The following is a 20000-nucleotide window of genomic DNA, read 5'->3' as shown; positions in this document are numbered from 1 at the left end:
GAGTTTGATGCTTATTTTGCTTTCTTTGAGCGTTTTGTTTTTCAAAACCTTGAACCCTATCTCGGGGAGGTATCAGAAGAAATGATCCCATCGCTCCCATCTTCATAACAGATCTTGTCTTGATGGAAATATGTGAGACGTGCCAAGACCGAATGGAATCGGATGTTAATTTCGTGTTTTATGAGCTTTAAGAATGTTCTAAATTTTGGCCCTTTGTGGGGGAGGTACCAGAAGGAGTGTGCCGATATATTCCAGCTTTGCACCAGACCTAGGGTTAATAAAAATATTGTTATGTGTGGAATTTGAAAGCAATCGGATTCTTTCATCACATTTTATTGGAGTTAAAATTATTCAAAATTTTCGCACATGACCTAGCACTGATGCAAATATTAGGATTTGCAAAGTTGGATTGGATTATCCTTTCTCCTTTTGTGCAGTAAAGTATTTGTTTGAATTATTTGTTGGCCGATATTGCCTATCTGCGAACTAGATTTAAGTTTGACAACAATATTAAGATGTACCAAGTTTGGACCAAATCGGACACTCCCTGCAAGAGGGAGAGAATGCGCCCCAGAGGAGACAGACACGCGACGGACATCGCTAGGTCGATTCCAAATGGCCTGAAACGGATTTTGTTCAAAGAGACCTAGGGTCTAAAACCGTTATTTCGATGAGGCACGTTTTAGCCGTATCATATGGCAGAGGATAAAAAAATGATTATTTTATATTATTATACTCTCTACTATAGTATGGAGGGTATATTCAATTTATTGCTCCGTTTGTAACATATCATGCACTCTACAGCATTCTTATTCAGTACCAGAGGTACAAATGCCGCCGTCAAATTTGGTGGAAATCATCCAAATACCGAATATCGGAAGGTACCGTTATATGGGGGCTATACGAAGACATGAACCTGCACAAACAATTTACTGTCATAGCCTGTAGCATCCATTACGAATTTCAAATACCAAATTTGAAACAATTCCGATGAATAATGTCGCTAAAATCATCAAAATACCGAATATCGGGAGGTATCGTTATATGGGGGCTATACGAAGACGTGGACCTGCACAGACTGTTGTAGCATCCATTACGAACTTCAAATACCAAATTTGAAACAATCCCGGTGAATAATGTCGTTTAAATCACCAAAATACCGAAAAATGGAGGTACCATTATATGGGGACTATACAAAAACGTGGACCTACATGGCCCATTTTCAATACCATAAGTCCTGCAGACATAATATACATTTGAGTAAAATTTTATCAATCTACTTCAATTCGTTCGTAAGCTTCGTAGTATTGATATCGAATTGTATGCTGATCAAGAATATATATATTTTGTCGGGTCTAAAATTTCGAGGTGTTACAAACTGAATGACAAACTTAATATACCCTTCATACTATGGTGGAGGGTATAAAAAATCAGAATATAAACGTGTGTTTGTTTCGGGTAGGTCTGCTATACATGCAAAATGCTGTAGGGTATAATTTAGTCGGTCCAGCTTCACTTTTGACCTTTCTTTGCTGTTTTTTATTTGATTTACTTTAAGGATTTAAAGCTCTACTTCAAAAGTGGGCAGTAGTTGTCGTAACGTATGATAAATATTAAATATCTCTTCATTCCCTGCAAGCATACGCCAGCCAGTCAACATTCACAATTTATCTGTCTGTCCAAACAACAGTCAAGGCCTTGATGATGAATATTATTTTTCCATTCTCTGCGTCTTCTTCAACACACACACACACACCGGATACAATTGCCTTTGCACGCAGTGTAGGTGAGTGAAAATAAAACATAAACAAGTAAGCAAAGGCTACAGTCGAGCGGGGCCGACCGTTGAATACCCTACAACACTATAATAAATGAAACAGTTTATATAGGCGAGATAGTCGAAAGAATTCCACAAGATATTGTGACAGATAATAAAAGAAAACCATCAGGTTTCGTTCTCTAATTTTCGAATAATAGCAACTTAAACTAATTTTCTCATTCCCAATTTATTGGTAAACGGTCTTCCTAGATCTGCAACCAATATTTCTAAAAGACCTATAATATCTCAGAAGTGGCAAAAGATTAACCTTTATTATTGCTTTTTGACTGAAACGCATCTATATGAGATACATACATTTGACTATATTCTTCAACGAAATCAGCGTTAACGAAATAGTCAGAAGTGCGTCTTTCCTGTATTTGTGAATTCTCCAAAAAGTCGCTGGAATGGACATTTTCGTATTTTGTCTACAAAAGTTGGCCAACTATTTCACAAATTGAATATTTTTGGATGGCCATCCAAAACTGCTTGGCTTATGCAATGTCCGGTAACCCCCATTCAAATGTGCGTGAGGATCGGGCGATAATTACGACCTACTGACAATTTTGCAGTTTTTTGGTCCATTTCAACCCCTAAATATATTGCAATCATCTCCAAAAAGAGTAGGCTTCTATTCTGACCCTCATCTTATACCCATGCAAAATTTCGTAAGGATCGGGCCATAAATGCGATCTGTATATGATATTCTGATATCCTAACTACTTAGTTTTGTTAGCTGTAGAAATATTACCAAATGTTTAATTCAAAATGAAAATATGCCAAATATATGACAAAATTGAAAAAATATGAGAACATTTTACAAAATCAATATTTTCATCTTTAGAGATATATTTTTATTCGATTTTTTTGACGTTTTTTCTTTCCTGCCAAGAGGCCATTCTGAATTAATGAGAACTGTCGAAATCAGTTCAGCCGTTCTCGACATATAAGAGATTTTTCAAGCATATCTTCTTTGATAAACATATATATCGCACATATTTTGCTATATATCCGTTTTGTAGGATGTTAACATCAATGTACAGGTCAGAAGTAACCTTGTCATGGCTTTGTGATTTCGCCGGGATTTAAAATATTCGCGGTTTAATGAAAAATTTGAATTTTTTCAACAAAAAAGATATGGTCTATTTTACCCGCTAAATATTATCCGATGACCACCCAAATTGGTAGGCTTCTTCCCCGCCCTAAACTCTAGCTACATGCGAAATTCCGCGTCGATTGGTCTATAATTGTGACCTGTATAGCTACTGCAAAATCCGACATTTTTTCAGTATTTGGTCCATTTCAACCACTAAACATTTGGCGATCATCTCCAAAAGAAATAGGGTTCTATTCTGACCCTAGCCCCACCTCCATTCTAAATTTCGTGGAGATCGGGCCATAATTGCGACCTGTAGAGTGACAAATTAACATGGACAGACGGACAGACGGACAGACGGACGGACGGACATACATAGCTAGATCGACTCAGCTCGGCGAGCTAGGAAGATCCATATATACTTTCCTATGTGGGAAACCAATATTTCGAGGTGTTACATAATTTTTGGCCCAATCAAACTTATAATACCCCCAACACATAGTGTTGTAGGGTATAAAAAACGATGATGACAAACAAATTTTTAATTTCAATGCCGCTTTATTAAATATTTAAAGCCGTGTTTGCCTTCATTTAGTCCTCTATAAATATTTAGCCTAAAGGTTAAGGTTATTTTCATATTAACATTTAAAAGTGCTGAAGTGTTTTCTGCCGTACTCTTTCGTTCTTGCAGCCAGTTCCTTCAACGGTGAGTGCAGCCGAAGAAGTGAAAATTGCCTAATTTGATGGTATTTTGTTGCTGTCGTTTTCATTTCATTTGATCTGAAACGACGAGAGAGAGGGAAAGAGGAGAGTGTGTGTGAGAGAGAGAGAGAGAGTTAGGAGATTCTTGTCACATCCTTGCCATACAAAATCCAAATACAATGAGCTTCATATGTGGATGTATGAAGCCCTGTTTTGGTTGTGTGCCGTTCACACCAGGTGAGATGGCCATGTGCTTTGCTTTTTGCCAAGGAAGGCAGCCAAGAGATAGAGGGACGTTTTTTTTTTGATGGCGTTACCGACAATGGTTTGAATTCTCTGTGGAGAATTGCCAAAATCCAAAATGAAATAAAAAATTGTTTGCATACATTTTGCGAATAGGCCAGTTTTGGAAAAACAAAGAAACAAACAACGACAACAACAACAACAAATGTGGAAATTGTGGCTCAGTGTCAACATACGAAACATAACGCCAAAACGAAGATGGAATTAGGGTTTTCAACCCACTTTGCCTCCAGCAGACACACTTGGAAACTATGAAAAAACATTTGCATAACAGTTGACACTATATGGCCTTGACAGAAGTGCAGAAAGGGGGTTGTAGGGGAATACAGTAAATCTTTCCATTTGAAATTCTTATTTGCATTATTTGTTTCCTTATAAAATGTGAAGTGCAAAACAAAAAAGTTTTGTTGTTGCTGCTGCTGTTGTTGTTCTTCTTCTTGTTCCATTAAGTAGGTAGTTTTTCCATTTGAATGGAAATAAAATGCCTTGGGTAGAAATTCCCAAACAATGGAGGAAATGGCACGTGCCAAGTTTGAAAGTTTTAAGATGTAACACCTCTACAAGAGGGGAGGGGCCTGAGGGACAGAACGAGAGAGAGAGAGAGAGAGAAGTAGGACTGACATGGATCCAATGTGTGTTTTGCGGGTGAGATGAAAAAACTGCAACCAACTTCAGACTGCTGTCATTTCTAAGCCACTAGTCCGACAGCTGTTAAAATTATTCCAATGACAGCTCACTATATTGTTTACAAGCGTACAAAAGTATTTTAGTGAAAATTTTCCAGAAAAAAAGTTATTAGTGATGAAATTCAAGCATGATAGTAGGATTTCTTTATATTTGACTGGCGCAGAATTTAAAGGTGAATAAATCTTTTGTTTCTCGTACCACCACTCCTTACCGTAATACTGGTAGCGTAGCCCGATGTCAAGGAAGTGTACGGAAGAATACAGCAACATCAGCAGAAATGGTTCGAAAAGTAAGGAAGCTACTTGATCGAAACCCGGGTCGGCGTGGCCGAAAAATGGCTCGTGAGCTGAACATATCGCAATATTCCATTCAGCAAATATTGAAAAATGAGCCATTGAAATTCCAAAAGTCCAAGAACTTACACCGCAACAGAAAGAAAATAGACTCAAAAGAGCTAAAGAGTTGCGAAAATGGTGAATTTGGTTTTCTCCGATGAGAAAGACTAAGAGGTCAGCTGAAAATGTGCACCTTCGGTTGGCTACCAGAACTTAAGCTACGGTGATGGATGGCCATTGAAATTCCAAAAGTCCAAGAACTTACATCGCAACAGAAAGAAAATAGACTCAAAAGAGCTAAAGAGTTGCTTCGGTTGGCCGAAAATGGTGAACTTGGTTTTCTCCGATGAGAAAGACCTAAGAGGTCAGCTGAAATGTGCACCTTCAGTTGGCCAACAGAACTCAAGCTCCGGCCATGGTGATGGTGTGGGTCGCCATAACAACCGATGGTCGCTCTTTGCTCTCCGCTCGTATTAATCGACCGTGGCATCAGAATAAATGCCGAATATTATCGCGAAAATATTCTGGAGGGTGTATTAAAGCCTTGGCCACGCAAACATTTTGGCCGCAGAATGAGGTTACAAAACGAGGTTCAGCTGCATATATCAACATCGATTGTCAACAGGTACCTCAATATTAAATTTGAGTATTCCAGCCGCATCCTTTCACCTAAAAGCAAGTTAAGTACCATTTAGTACTGTTCGTATGAGCAGTGGACGTATTTTCAAACCACCGCCAAATCTCAAACACAGATACCATAATCAACTTTGTGAATTTTGTTTCCATCTTTTCACCCAATGCTAAATTTAGTACCACATAGTACTTTTCGAACAATTACAATACAAATTTCCGAAACTACTTTCCTATGGCCAGGCTACACATGAACACCGACCATAATACGAAATTTTAGATTTCAAGAACTTTTTCTTCATTACATTCAAAATTGTACCAAACATAGTACTATTTAGTACTTTTCGTAAACATTTACAAAATCTCCTCCGAATATCAACACCAGATTGTAACAGAGACCTTCGTATTAAATTTCGGGATTCCAGCTTCATCTCTTCATCCAATGCGAAATATAGTATTATTTAGTACTTTTCGTACAAATAAAGGACACATTTCTAAACCATCGCTAAATCTCTAACATATATACCATGAATAATCAATGTATATAATTTCAGAATTTTGTCTCTATTGCCTTACCGAAAACCAAATATAGTACCATTTCCAATTTCAGTATTCCAGTTCTGTGGGTTCACCCAAATCGAAATTGTACCAAATTTAGTACCATTAAATACATATAAGTAAAAATTTCCGTAACTACCTATATCATACAATCCAATAGAAATCTTATTACCTAATTTCAGAATTCCAACTCTAGGGGTTCTCCCAGATAATTCTATCGGTTTTCCCAAAACATTTTTACAGTACATTTTAGTATTTTCCCACTCATAGAGCGAATCTAAAGAGACCGTTTGGTACATCCATCATACACTCCATGAGTGACTGTTCTACATTTAAGACTTCTAGATACAAAGTGTATCATATTGAGTACTTTTCGTACTGTTCTGTAACGAATTTCTAAAAACCCAGTCTTTTCTGACACATTCGGGCGACAAGCGATACCCTCACTCAAATTTTTTCCGAGTCCATAACTAATTTGGGATAAAAGTTTGCCATTCAAACGATGTCTCCTCTTTAGTTTTTTGTCGGCCGACCCACTCACTATGGCCTAGTTTTCTTGTTTTCATAAACAAAAAAAACATTAAAAAAACATTAAGTTCGGCCGGGCCAAACTTTTAATAACCTCCACCTTAGGGTAAAAGAAAAATTAGAAGAAATGTGCCAAAAACCATTAAAATGCCGAATATCGAGAGGTACCGTTATATGGGGGCTACACCAAAACGTGGACCTTTAATTACAATGTTTCGCCACACGAACTGGGACCCATTATGACTCACAAATACCAATTTTTAGACAAATCAGTGAAAAAATGTGGCAAAAACCATCAAAATACCGAATATCGGGATGTACCGTAATATGGGGGCTATATCAAATCATGGACCCATGCATGCAATGTTTCGCCACCGAAGCTGGAACCCATTATGACATACAAATACCAATTTTCAGACAAATCCGTGAAAAAATGTGGCAAAAATCATCAAATTACCGAATATCGATAGGTACCGTTATATGGGGGCTACACCAAAACGTGGACCTATAATTACAATGTTTCGCTACACGAACTAGGACTCATTATGACCCACAAATACCAATTTTTAGACAAATCAGTGAAAAAATGTGGCAAAAACCATCAAAATACCGAATATCGGGATGTATCGTAATATGGGGGCTATATCAAATCATGGACCCATGCATGCAATGTTTCGCCACCGAAGCTGGAACCCATTATGACATACAAATACCAATTTTCAGACAAATCCGTGAAAAAATGTGGCAAAAATCATCAAATTACCGAATATCGAGAGGTACCGTTATATGGGGGCTACACCAAAACGTGGACCTATAATTACAATGTTTCGCTACACGAACTAGGACCTATTATGACCCACAAATACCAATTTTTAGACAAATCCGTGAAAAAATGTGGCAAAAACCATAAAAATACCGAATATCGGGAGGTACTGTTATATGGGGACTATACCAGAACGTGGACCGATATATCTCATTTTCTATACCAACCATCCTAGACACAATGCAAATTGCTCTGCTAAATTTTGGCGCTCTATGTCAAATAATGTGGGCTGTATCGTGATTTCAACAGACAGACTGACGGACATCGTTAAATCTACTCAGAATTTTATGCTGATTATGAATATATATACTTTATGGGGTCTAAGACGAATTTTTAAGGATGTTACAAACGGAATGACAAAGTTAATATACCCTCCTTTCCAAGGTGGAGGGTATAAAAATTGCTTGTGGTTTGCAAAAGCTTTGTGTGCAGCTTAACCTACAACATCATCATAAGGGACACAACAACAAGAACGACATTCCACAAATAGCTTGAACTTCTGATAACCACAGCTATAGATCGACGAAAACACAATGAAAGTGTTTTCCATATCAGGCACATGCAGTTATTCGAATGAGTTTGCTAAAAAGCTCTTCGAAAATTAATCCCAGTATTGAAATAAATTTCGAAATGTTAACATTCAAGGCCTCCTGAATGAAGAAGTAAAAAATCAATTCACAAAATAAACATGACTTTCCGATTCGATAATGTAAAACTTGCTCAAATAATTTTATTTCTCATCGCAAATGTGTTGACGTCAAGTGCCGAAATCGATTTGAGTAGTTCACTTGTTCGAGATATTCTACTAAAAAGTAAGAAAGCCGAAATAATCAATTCGATAGATCCCCAGGTCCAGCCATGCGATAATTTCTATAAATTTGCCTGCGGCCAATGGCAGCGGGTAAATAAAGCTGACAATAGCCAAATTGTTAGTAGGGATAAATTTCAAGAAATGACCAATATCCTACATCAGAAGGTGCACGATTTACTGAATAATACTTCCGAGCCACATACGAATTCCATAAAGGATAAACTACAGGATTTCTACAAGTCCTGCATACAATTGAATTCCGCTTCGGCAAATTATAAAGTGGACCTGCATCGGATCTATGAGTCATATGGTGAGTTTTCTTTTCTCAACAACAATCGGAGTGTGGCCGATAATGCGGAGATTTTGACCTTTGATGTGTGGTCTACCATAGCTCAGTTGAAGAGGCTATATGACAAGACCATACTTTTATCCATCGATGTGCAAACTGATTTTTATAATCGCAACGAGACGAAAATATATTTGGGTCCTCCGGACCTATCCAACAATCTGCAAGACAAAGAAGACGCAATGTCCTGGTATTTAGGTAAAATATTTTACATTAACAGGGATAAGATATCGGATATCACCTCAACATTGCTGCAAGTGGAAAGTGATTTGAGTCAGATGGATGTGGACTCGGCCGAGGAGAATGACGGAGGTGACATCAATGATATGCTGCAGTTGTATACCCTAGATCATTTGCAGGAAAAATATCCTGAATTTGATGTGAAATCGTTTTTGAGCATTGCCTTGAATACCAGCGATGTACCCGAACAGCTGTACCTCTTCAACGAAGGCTATTTTCGAAATCTATTGGAAGTGGTAAATTCTACCCACCCGGAGATCCTACGGGACTATGTACTCTGGCAGCTGCTGGAAGAGTATTTGATTGACACAGTGGTTATGAAGCCATCGGAGAAGGAAGAGTTTTGTACAAAACAATCGAAAAAATATTTTGGTGAATTTATGGATCACACCATCTATGAGGGATATCGTTCGGAGGTTTACGAAAAAGAGCTACTGCAGTTGTGGCACGAAATCAAGTCCAGTTTTAGGAGTGCTTTTCGAAACAACAGCTATCCATGGATGTCGCAGCAGGTGCAAAGGGAAGCCCTCGACAAGTTGAATGCCATGAATTTGACCATCAATTCCTATGAAAACGTGGATTTCCCGCGTTTCTATGAAACCCTGAAAATAGATCCCTCCAATTATGTCACGAATATTGAGGCGATTTTACGTCATAGGGCAGCACAGAAGAGTACTACCACCATGTCATTGGATACGGCCCAGTTGACCTCCTTTACACCGGTCTACAGAAGTTCCAAGAACTCCATCATGATACCCGTCAGTCTGCTGCAACCCTTCATGGTGTGGCATCCCCTCTATCCGCAATCGATAAAATTCGCCACATTGGGTAACCTCTTGGCCCACGAAATGATCCACGGTTTCGATGACAAGGGACGTCGGTACGACAGCTATGGACAACTTCGTGACTGGTGGGATGAAGAGTCGGAAAATACCTTCGAAGAGGGACGTTCGTGTTTCGAACAACAATATCATCGTTTCGTATACGAAAAGCAACAGCTACCCCTTCAGCCGGTCCAATCGGAAAATATAGCCGATAATGCAGCCATACGTCTGGCGTTTGCTGCCTATTCCCATTGGTGGCACAACACGAAAGAAATGCAACCCGATCTCGAAATCAAAGAGAACTTCCAAGATCTCAAGTACACAAATTGGGAATTATTTTTCATAAGCTACGCCCAGCTGTGGTGTGACGATGTTCACACGAAATATCGTACCGCCATTCTCGATGAGATCATCCATGCACCATCGGAGTTTCGGGTGATTGGACCATTGTCAAATTTCAATAAATTTTCGGAGATTTTCAAATGCCACCCAGGAAGTGCTATGAATCCGAGAGATAAATGTGAAATTTATTAGTTAATAAAGAAATGATAAATAAAGTTTATGTCAGATAACAAGGATGTCATAAGCTCTGAATTGAGAAAAACGGAATTCATATGTATTTGAATTTAAAAAAAAAGTATTTTTAAATACTCAAATACAAAATACTTTCAATACAAAAACAAGTTTCATACTTTGATCTAAATAAGAGTTTGTAAAAATTTTATTATCGCTTGAAAATGTTTATACCCTCCATCATGCATGTATATTAACTTCGTCATTCGTCCATTTGTATCTCATCGAAATAATAATTTTAGATGATCAGGAATATATATACTTTGATATATATTCCTGAGCAGCGTAAAATTCTAAGACGAGTTACCCCTGTCCATCTGTTGTAATGACGCTAGCGTCAAAACGAATTAAGATGGGAAGCTGAAATTTTGCACAGATCAGTCTTTTGTATGCAGGGAGGTTAAGTTCGAATGGGCTATATCGGTTCAATTCATATTGTTCTCATATAACGGTAGCCTCGATATTCGGTATTTTGATGATTGTAGCCAAAATTTTCATTGGAATTGTCTCAAATTTCACACAAGGAGTTGCTTTTTAATACTTTACCCCTTGGAAGAGTATTGTCCATGCAGGTGCACGATGTCGTATATCCCCAAATATATCGGTAGCTACTTAAATAAATCCACATAAATATTTAGGCTAGATAAAATATTCAAAATTAAACTTTTTAATAGATGCTTTTTTTTGAAAAATCCATTATTGTTGGGCCTTGAAATATTAAAAAATAATTACGATAACATTTGAAAAAAAAAACATTAAAATCTAACTTAATTTGCAAGTCATTTTCGGCGTGTAAAAGTAAACGATATTTTGCATTTGAAAATTTAAACAAAGCTGATATACAGGGTGAGATAAAAAAAATGCAACAAAGTCAAACGCCATAATTTTTACATTTTTTTTAAATTTTATTGAATGAAAGCAAAAAATGTCGGAAATAGCATCAGATTTTAGAATAAGTTTAGATTTATTCGAATTGGTCACCTTTGGCACGAATTATAGCTTTCAAACGGCCAATGAAACCGTCACACACTGCCCGAATGTTATTCTGCGGTATTTTGACTCATTCCCGGCGAAGCACTTGCTTTAGGTGATCGATACTTTTGTATTTTTTAGTGTCAACCTTACTTTCCAAAATACTCCAGTCACAATAGTACAACTGATTGGTATCCGGAGATTTTGGTGGCCATTGTGCGCTGGAAATGAAGCGAAGAATCTCATTTTGTAACCATTCATTGGTGGCGCGTGCTGAGTGCGATGGTGCTGAGTCTTGCTGGAATATCCAAGGTCTGCGACCAAAATGTTTGCGTGCCCATACACCCTCCAGAATATTTTCGCGATAATATTCGGCATTTATTCTGATGCCACGGTCGATTAATACGAGCGGAGAGCGACCATAGGCTGTTATGGCGGCCCACACTATCACCATCACCATGGCCGGCACTTGAGTTCTGGTGGCCAACCAAAGGTGCAAGTAAACACGATCATTTTGGACAGCGAAGCATTCATGTCTTCAAAATTGAGAGCCAAGTCGGTGATTATTTTCAAATTTTGTAAATCTACATATTTTTCTCAACCTGAGATCTGAGGTGAATATGGAATTTATCGGTTCACTTCTTCTCGTACCTCCCCCACGATGTCTGTTTTTATACCTTACACCACAAGGTGGTCAGGGTATTATGTCTTTGTGCATTTGTTTGTAACAGGCAAAATGAAACGAGATAGACCCATAGTCCTTTTGATAATCTGCATAGAATCACATTCTGAGTCGATTTATGCATATCCGTCTTTCCATGTATTTTTGTAAACAAAGTAGAGTTCGCATTTATTGCCCTATCCAGATGAAATTTTGTACAAATCATTTGTTTGGCCCAAGGACGAACCCTATTGAAATTGGAGATAATCGGTGAAAATTTAAATATAGCTCCCATATATATCTTCGTCCGATTTGCTTTCTATTGTGCACCAAACGTGTAATATCAGTCCGAATAGTATGGAATTTTGCACGTACGATCAGATTGGACCTGAAAATAAGTATACCAAATTTGATCGAAATCGGTTCAGATATAGCTATAGCTCCCATAAATATTGTTCATCCGATTTGTTATTTTTGTCCTACGCAGCCGTAATATGCACTGTAACAACAATATTTGGGGAAATATATCAATGTTTTCTCATCGGAGAAAACCAAATACGGCAGTTCAACACTTTCGGGTAAGCGACGCAACTTTTTAGCTCTTTTGAGTCTATTTTCTTCCTGTTGCGGTGTAAGTTCTTGCACTTTTTGGAATTTCAATGGCTTTACCCCGAGCTAATTTTTCAATATTTGCCGAATGGTATATTTTGATATATTAAGCTCACGAGCCATTTTCGGCCACTGCGACCCGAGTTTCGATCAAGTCCCTTCTTTACTTTTCGAACCAATTCAGCTGATGTTGCTGTTTTCTTCCGTCCACTTCCTTGACGTCGGGCTACGCTACCAGTATCACGGTAATGAGCAATGATACGAGACACAAAAGATTTATTCACATTTAAATGCTGGAGTGCTCTAACGATAGCTACTTCTGGTTTTCCAGCCAAATATAAAGAAATCACACTATCACGCTTGAATTCCATTACGAATAAGATTTTTTCTGGATAATTCTCACCAAAATGCTATTGTACGCTTGTAAACAATATAATGAGCTGTCACTGGAATAATTTTAACAGCTGTCGGACTTGTGGCTTAGAAATGACAGCAGTCTGAAATTGGTTGCAGTTTTTTTATTTCACTCTGTATTGAGATGATCCAAGTGATCTTAATCCGAAATTTTCAAAAAAATATGGAATTAAAACTTCAAAACGCCAATTCATGTGGTATTTGGAAAATCTCTCTAAAAAACTAACATTTATCAACAAAATTACTATTTAAAAAAAAAACCGATGTGAGATTGAAAAATGTTAAAAAAAAAACATGCCCAAAGAATGGCTTTGTTTCGCAAAAATATTCGTTGAATATTCACTTCCATAAATTGTTTTGAGTTTGAAATAATATTCCTTAAAAAACGAACAAGTAAAAAAGCTGTATGTTCGGCCGGGCCGAACTTTGAATACCCTCCACCATTTGGAACGAATTTGGCAATTTTTGAGTACAATTTTTGAGAGCATTGCTAAATTGAAATAGCATTTTATGCTGATCAAGAATATACTAAAATGTATATTTTGTGGTGTTACAAACGGAATGACAAACTTAATATACCCTCCGTACTATGGTGGAGGGTATAACAATTTTCGTAAAACATTTACGTCTATAGATCGATTTGGACTCGAAAAAATGTCTTTAAAAATCTTCCTAAAGAATTCTTCAAATTCGGTTCAAAAACTATTTAAAAAATCCATATCTATAAATTGGTTGGTATTCAAAAAATATTCTTTAAAAATCCGCTTCTGTAGCATTACAACGGTTTAAGAAAATACATATTTTCTATTTGGAATTTAAAAAAATCGTTTCGCCTTGATAAATATTTAAAAAATCCCCTTTGTAGCTCTATCTGGTCTTGAAAACATATTTTTTTTTAGTTTTTAAAACTATTTTTAAATCTCAAGCATTGTTGCTCTATTATATCTGAAAAAATATATTTTTGTTTACAAAATATGTTAAACAAGTAAGCAAAGGCTATAGTCGTGCGGGGCCGACCATGTGATACCCTACAACACAACAATAAGTTAGAAGCCCCCTTATGTCTAAATCCATTTTGAAAGATTTCGCTTTTGAAATTATGTCACCAGGGACATTTGCCCAATATTTACGCACACCGTCGTGCTTTTAGTTGTGTGGTCCATTTTACAGCTAAATATAATCCAATGGTCATCCAAAAGGCTAGAATTCTTCTCTGTTCTTAACTCTCTTCTCAGACGTGTCGATTGGCTTCAATTGTGTAATCACGAATTTTTTTCTGCTTTTGGTTCATTTGAAATCCTAAATATTTTGCGAAAGTAAGAGGCCCTTCTGTATCTCCAAATTTAGACTCATCTATATGATATGCTTATCTACGATATTTGGTTATATTCGTCAACGAAATCAGCATAAAGAGCCAGAAGTTCGTCTTTTGTTTACTTCGGATATCGCCTGTAAGTAATGTTGGTAATTTTCCACACGAAAGTGTGGTCCATTCTACCCGCTGACCTTAACCCTAACTTCATGCGAGATTTCGTGCCCATTAGTTTCTATTTGTGACCTTATAACTGCTGCATTTTTAGTTGTTGGTCCAGTTCAGTTCCAGTTTTATGCGATTTTTTTAGATTTTATACTTTTACACCAGGAGGGCATTATGAATCGACAAAATTTGTCAAAATCGGTCCAGCCATTCTTGAGATATAAGCATTCTAGATAACATCCTCTTCCTTTACATATATACATTATATACATCCTCTTCCTTTACATATATACATTATATATATATATATATATATATATTTCCGATATATTTACTATCGGCATCTACGTTACGGCCAGAATTGGCCTGTTAGCCTATTTGTGATTTCGCCGTTATTAAAAATATTCGCGGTTTAATATAAAATTTGACTTTTATTTAACAGAAATGTTATGGTCTATTTCACCCACTAAATATTACCCGATGACCACCAAAATTGGAAGCCGTCTGCCCAGCCCGAAGCTCTAGCGCCATGCTAACTTCCGCTTCGATTGGTCCATAATTGCGTCCTGTAGAGAAACTGCAAAATCAGGAAAATTTTCAATTTTTGGTCCATTTAAACACCTAAATATCATGCGATCATATCCAAAAGAAATAGGGTTCTATTCTGACATAAACCCCACCTCCATTTTCAATTTCGTGAGGATCGGGCCATAATTGCGACCTGTAGAGGGATTACAAATTAACATGGACAGACGGACGGATCGACATTCATAGCTAGATCGACTCAGCTCGGCGAGATAGGAAGATCCATATATACTTTCCTATGTGAGAAACCAATATTTCGAGGTGTTACATAATTTTTGGCCCAATCAAACTTATTATACCCCCAACACATAGTGTTGTAGGGTATAAAAATGTATTGCATTTTTTTTTTTTTTTGATTTTTTTAGTTTTGAAAAAATAATTTTTTTTCAATCCACTTTTGTAGCTCTTTATTGGATTGATTAAAAAATCCTAATAAATTGAAAACTTTTTTTAGGATCATCTACCTTTTAGAGGCCCTCCTCCTGTGCTTATCGTTTTCTTCCCGTATTTATCTAAAAAAAAATGTTTTTTTTTTCTATTTCTTTTATTAAAAATCGCATACAAACTCTTTTCATCTTCGTTTCAATACAATTCACATTTCAGCGAGGGATTCATGGGCGTTTCCGGTTTCATATCACATCGAAAGATCCACGAAAAATCGTGGAAATTCGACAATGAACCAATAACCCGATACATAGAGGGTGCATGGACATCGCTGAAGGCTAAATAACTTCTGAACAGCGTTTGAACATCTTCACACCAAAGCTGGGCAAAACTGATGAAGAACAGCTCGCGATTGTTGTAGTCCAAATTGGGTAAGACATCTTCACGTTCAATGTTGGCGTTCGTAGGCTTTTCACGTTCCAGCCAACGGACATAGGCGGTGTAGGCCAAACGAATCCCGGCATTGTCGGCTATATTTTCGCTTTGCCTTCGACTGTTGGGCAGCAGGCGGCCACCATAGGTGTAGTTGTGATATTGGGCCTGGAAACAACGACGTCTCGATTCAAATTCATAGGCAGACTTTTCGTCCCACCAATTGACGGCATTGCCATGGGCATCATACACCCGTCCCTCATCGTCAAATCCGTGGATCATTTCATGGGCCAGCAGGAAGCCCAAGGTACCGTATTTTATGGCCTTCGGGTAGAGGGGATGCCATAGGCGATAGGGCTGCAGTAGAGCTACTGGCACTTGTATGGCATTGCTGAACTCACTATATGTGGGGGTGAAGGACATTATCTCCTCGTTTTCCAGGTCGTGGGTGGCCACTTCCAATTTATTGGGTCTCAGGGATTCGATGTGTTTGAGTATCGCCTTAATATTGGCCACGTAGTTGTGGGGACTAATTATTAAATCCTTAAAGAATTCCTGAAAATTTTCATTGTCATGGGAGTTGATGGTTAAATTCATTTTATCCAATTTTTCCAGAGCATGTTCCCGCGTGCTCTGACCCATCCAATAGTATTTGTCACCCTTAAGGCTGTCATGAAAGGCGGCTTTGATTTCATGCCACAGCTCATAGACCTCCTTTTCATATTGCTCCGAACGATATTGCTGGTAGATGACGTGTTCAAGGGATTTGCTAAAGTATTTTTTGGTCCTGGCCACGCACCATTTCTTGGGAGCCCGTTGCTTACCGTAAATGATGAAATCTTTTAATAGAGACCACAGAATATAGTCCTCAACAATAGCCGAATCGGTGGCCTTGATAATCAGCAGAGATTTTTCGAAATATTTTTTGTCATAGACATAGACCTGGGCCGGCAAATTCTCAGTACCCAGGGTCAGTTGTAAAAATTTCTCCACATCGAAATGGTCTTGGAATTCCTCATTCAAATCGCTGACATTGTAGAGGGTGAGCAGATCCGCTTTGGATTTACCTTCATGTTTGTCGGTATAGCTTTGAGAGAGTAAAATGTCAAAATTCATTATCCATTTGGCCACCTGCTTGGCCGAGTCCTTGTCTAATCCTAGATATTGCTGTAACAAGGCATGAAGCCTGGCATCCTGTAACTGGTCTATGGGATTGGCAGCAGTGGGGTTTCTTTCGAAATTTGGAGGTCCCAAATAAACCATGGTTTGGTTGGCATTGTTTAGGTCCTTCAAAACATCCACCGACAATATAATGGCTAGGCCATAGGTATTTTTAATCTTCGCCACGGTGGACCACCAATGGAATTCTTCAACTTCTTGATTTTGCCCCTCCATCATCTTTCCCTCTTCTCCGTCGCCAAGTCCTCTAATGACCGGCTTCACTTTGAGAAATGAAAATTCTCCATATTCCCCATAGACCGAACGCAGTGCCTCCAAGTAGCCACCATCATTCCAATGCACTCTCAAACACGACTCATAGAAATCTTTCAATTTATCCTCCACCACAGCTCCCCTCCTGGGATCAGTTAAAAAATCCAATATTTTTGCTTCCATTAATTTGAGCATGTCATGAAATTGATCGGTGGCATAATCCCCAAACAACTGGGCCGAATTGATGCGTTTCCAATTGGCACAGGCAAAGTGGTAGAAATCGCCACAGGGATTATGGCTGGCATCCATCCATGATTTGATATCGGCGGCCTTACTACGTTTCAGCAATTCTTTACCCATTGGGGTCTCGAAGAGTTCATTTTCAGGGAAGCCGCATGCCAAGGGCAGTGTGACAATTACCACATAGACAACAAAACTTTTCACTAGCATGCTGCTGCCTTAAACTATTCATCGAAAAGCTTAAAACTAAACTATGGAGCATATAATGCTGTTCTCCAACTGAAAGCGGGAAACAGGCAAATTTCTTATCAGAGTTTCAATGGGTGCTCTTATCAGCGGGCAAGCGTTAGTTTTCGGATTGCTCTCTGCCCGCAAATGGAAAGAGTGATCTATCCTCTTTCTCTCTTTTAAAAGTTTACAGTGCTAGTTCAAGTTTTAGCATTATGTGGAGATTAGAATTGGACTTAATTCAAGCTTAGTTTGATAACATAAAACAGGGTTACCATGTTGTTGCCTAAATGGAAACATTTTGGGAACAAAATATAAAAGATGAGTGAATGTTGATCTAGAGTCCGGAAGGCTGGGTTTGGAATTTGGCAATTTAGCATGCTGGCAGTTTTTGGTTGGCGGAGGGCTTTTTTTTGGAAAGTCGTGCACAAGTCTTCACATGATTTTTTTTTAATTTCAAATGAAAAAAATGAAAATTTGTACTGTCAGTGCTTTAATTCTAAAATTTGTCATTAAGCGTGTTTTGAGGAAACAAATAATGTTCCCAAAGTCCATTTAATGCTTAAGAGCTTTTCAAATTTGCAAGTCTCAATGGAATCGGATGTTAATTTCGCGTTTAAAGAGCTTTATGGATATTCCAAACTTTGAACCAGTGTGAGAAAGAGTGGGCCAATATATCCCATCTTCAGAAAATGAGATGTGGGAAATATGAAGAGGGCCAGATGTTTATTTCGGACTTTATAATCGTTTTGGTTCTTCAAAACTTTGACCCTATGTGGAGGAGGTACCAGAAGGAATGGACCGATCATTACCACCCTGATAACAGATCTCGTGTGGATGGAAATATAGAGATGTAGTAAGTCTGCATGGAATCAGATGTTAATATTGCGTTTTATGAGCTATATGTATATTCAAAATGTTGAACCTATGTGAGGAGGTACCGTAAGGAGTGGACCGACATATTCCATTTCCATAACAGACCTTGGGTTAAAAAAAAAAATATTATGATGAGCGTAATTTGAGGACAATCAGACTCTTACACCATATTTTATTAGAGTTATAATTATTAAATATTTTGACCCTTTGGGGTGGAGGTACTTGATGGAGTGGACCGATATTGCCAATTTCCGAACTCGATCTAACTTTTAGAATAATATAATTTGGATCAAATCGGATACTCCCTTCGAGAGTTATCATGCGCACCAGCCAGACAGACAGACGGATGGACATCGCTAGGTCGACTCCAAATGTAATGAAACGGATTTGGTCCAAAGAGACCTAGGGTCGAAATAACGATGAGGCACGTTTTGGCCGTATCAAATTCCAATATATATATAGAAACCTGCAACTAAGTCAAACGCCATAATTTTTACATTTTCTAACATTTTATTGAATTAAAACAAAAAATATCGGAAATAGCATCAAATTTTAGAATCAGTTTAGATTTTTTCGAATTGGTCACCTTTGTTACGAATTATGGCCTTCAAACGGACAATGAAACCGTCACACTCTGCCCGAATATTGCTCTGCGGTATTTTGGCCATTTCCGGCGAAGCGCTTGCTTTAGGTGATCGACACTTTGAAATTTTTTAGTGCCAACCTTGCTTTCCAAAATACTCCAGAGACAATAGTCCAACCGATTGGTATCCGGAGATTTTGGTGGCCATTGTGCGCTGAAATGAAGCGAGGAACCACATTTTCTACCCATTCTTGGGTGGCGCGTACTGAGCTCTTTTGGAATGTCCAAGGTCTGCGGCCAAAATGTTTGCTTTCCCAAGTCTTTAATACACCCTCCAGAGTATTTTCGCGATAACATTAGACATTTATTCTGATGCCATGATCGATTAATACGACCGGAGAGCGACCATCGGCTGTTATGTTATATCGGCCCACATCATCACCATGTCTGACGCTTGAGTTCTGGTGGCCAACCGAAGGCCACCAGCTGACCTCTTTGGCAAGTAAACACGATAATTTTGTTTGTTTGCAAACAGCTGGACAACAAATGTTTTCTCATCGGAGAAAACCAAATTCGACAGTTCACCTCTTTCGGCCAAGCGAAGCAACTCTGTAGATCTTTTGATTCTATTTTCTTTCTGTTGCTTCATTCGCTTCATTACTTTTCGAACCATTTCTGCTGATGCATCCAAATACCTTACATAGGAAAGTACCGTTATATGGGGACGTGGACCTATTTAGCCCTCTTTTAATACCAAAACTCCTGCAGACGAACACACACACATTTGAGTAAAACTGTATCAACCTACCTCCATTCGTGCGGAAGCTAGAGTT

General features: G+C 38.1%; 3 protein-coding genes across 3 annotated transcripts in view; 1 reads left to right on the top strand and 2 right to left on the bottom strand.

The window, feature by feature from the left end:
• LOC101900656 (mucin-5AC) overlaps nucleotides 1–20000 on the bottom strand; it is a 275856-nt gene that overhangs the window by 68139 nt on the left and 187717 nt on the right. The gene's annotated exons all lie outside the window — the stretch shown is intronic.
• On the top strand, nucleotides 8079–10278 carry LOC101900835 (neprilysin-1). Its single transcript, XM_005179892.4, has one exon. It carries the CDS (start codon nucleotides 8170–8172, stop codon nucleotides 10234–10236), a length of 2067 nt encoding a protein of 688 aa, XP_005179949.2. The 5' UTR covers nucleotides 8079–8169; the 3' UTR covers nucleotides 10237–10278.
• LOC101900312 (neprilysin-4) lies at nucleotides 15521–17779 on the bottom strand. Its single transcript, XM_005179889.4, has one exon. It carries the CDS (start codon nucleotides 17688–17690, stop codon nucleotides 15576–15578), a length of 2115 nt encoding a protein of 704 aa, XP_005179946.2. The 5' UTR covers nucleotides 17691–17779; the 3' UTR covers nucleotides 15521–15575.

Source organism: Musca domestica, unplaced genomic scaffold, assembly GCF_030504385.1.
Source record: "Musca domestica strain aabys unplaced genomic scaffold, Musca_domestica.polishedcontigs.V.1.1 1, whole genome shotgun sequence".
NCBI lineage: Eukaryota > Metazoa > Arthropoda > Insecta > Diptera > Muscidae > Musca > Musca domestica.
The sequence above is the reverse complement of the archived record's forward strand: the minus strand, read 5'-3'. Positions and strand labels throughout refer to the sequence as shown.

What these genes read in the sequence shown, in the direction of transcription:
- LOC101900835 (XM_005179892.4), top strand. Translation starts at nt 8,170, where the DNA reads ATGACTTTCCGATTCGATAATGTAAAACTTGCTCAAATAATTTTATTT.
- LOC101900312 (XM_005179889.4), bottom strand. Translation starts at nt 17,690, where the DNA reads ATGCTAGTGAAAAGTTTTGTTGTCTATGTGGTAATTGTCACACTGCCC.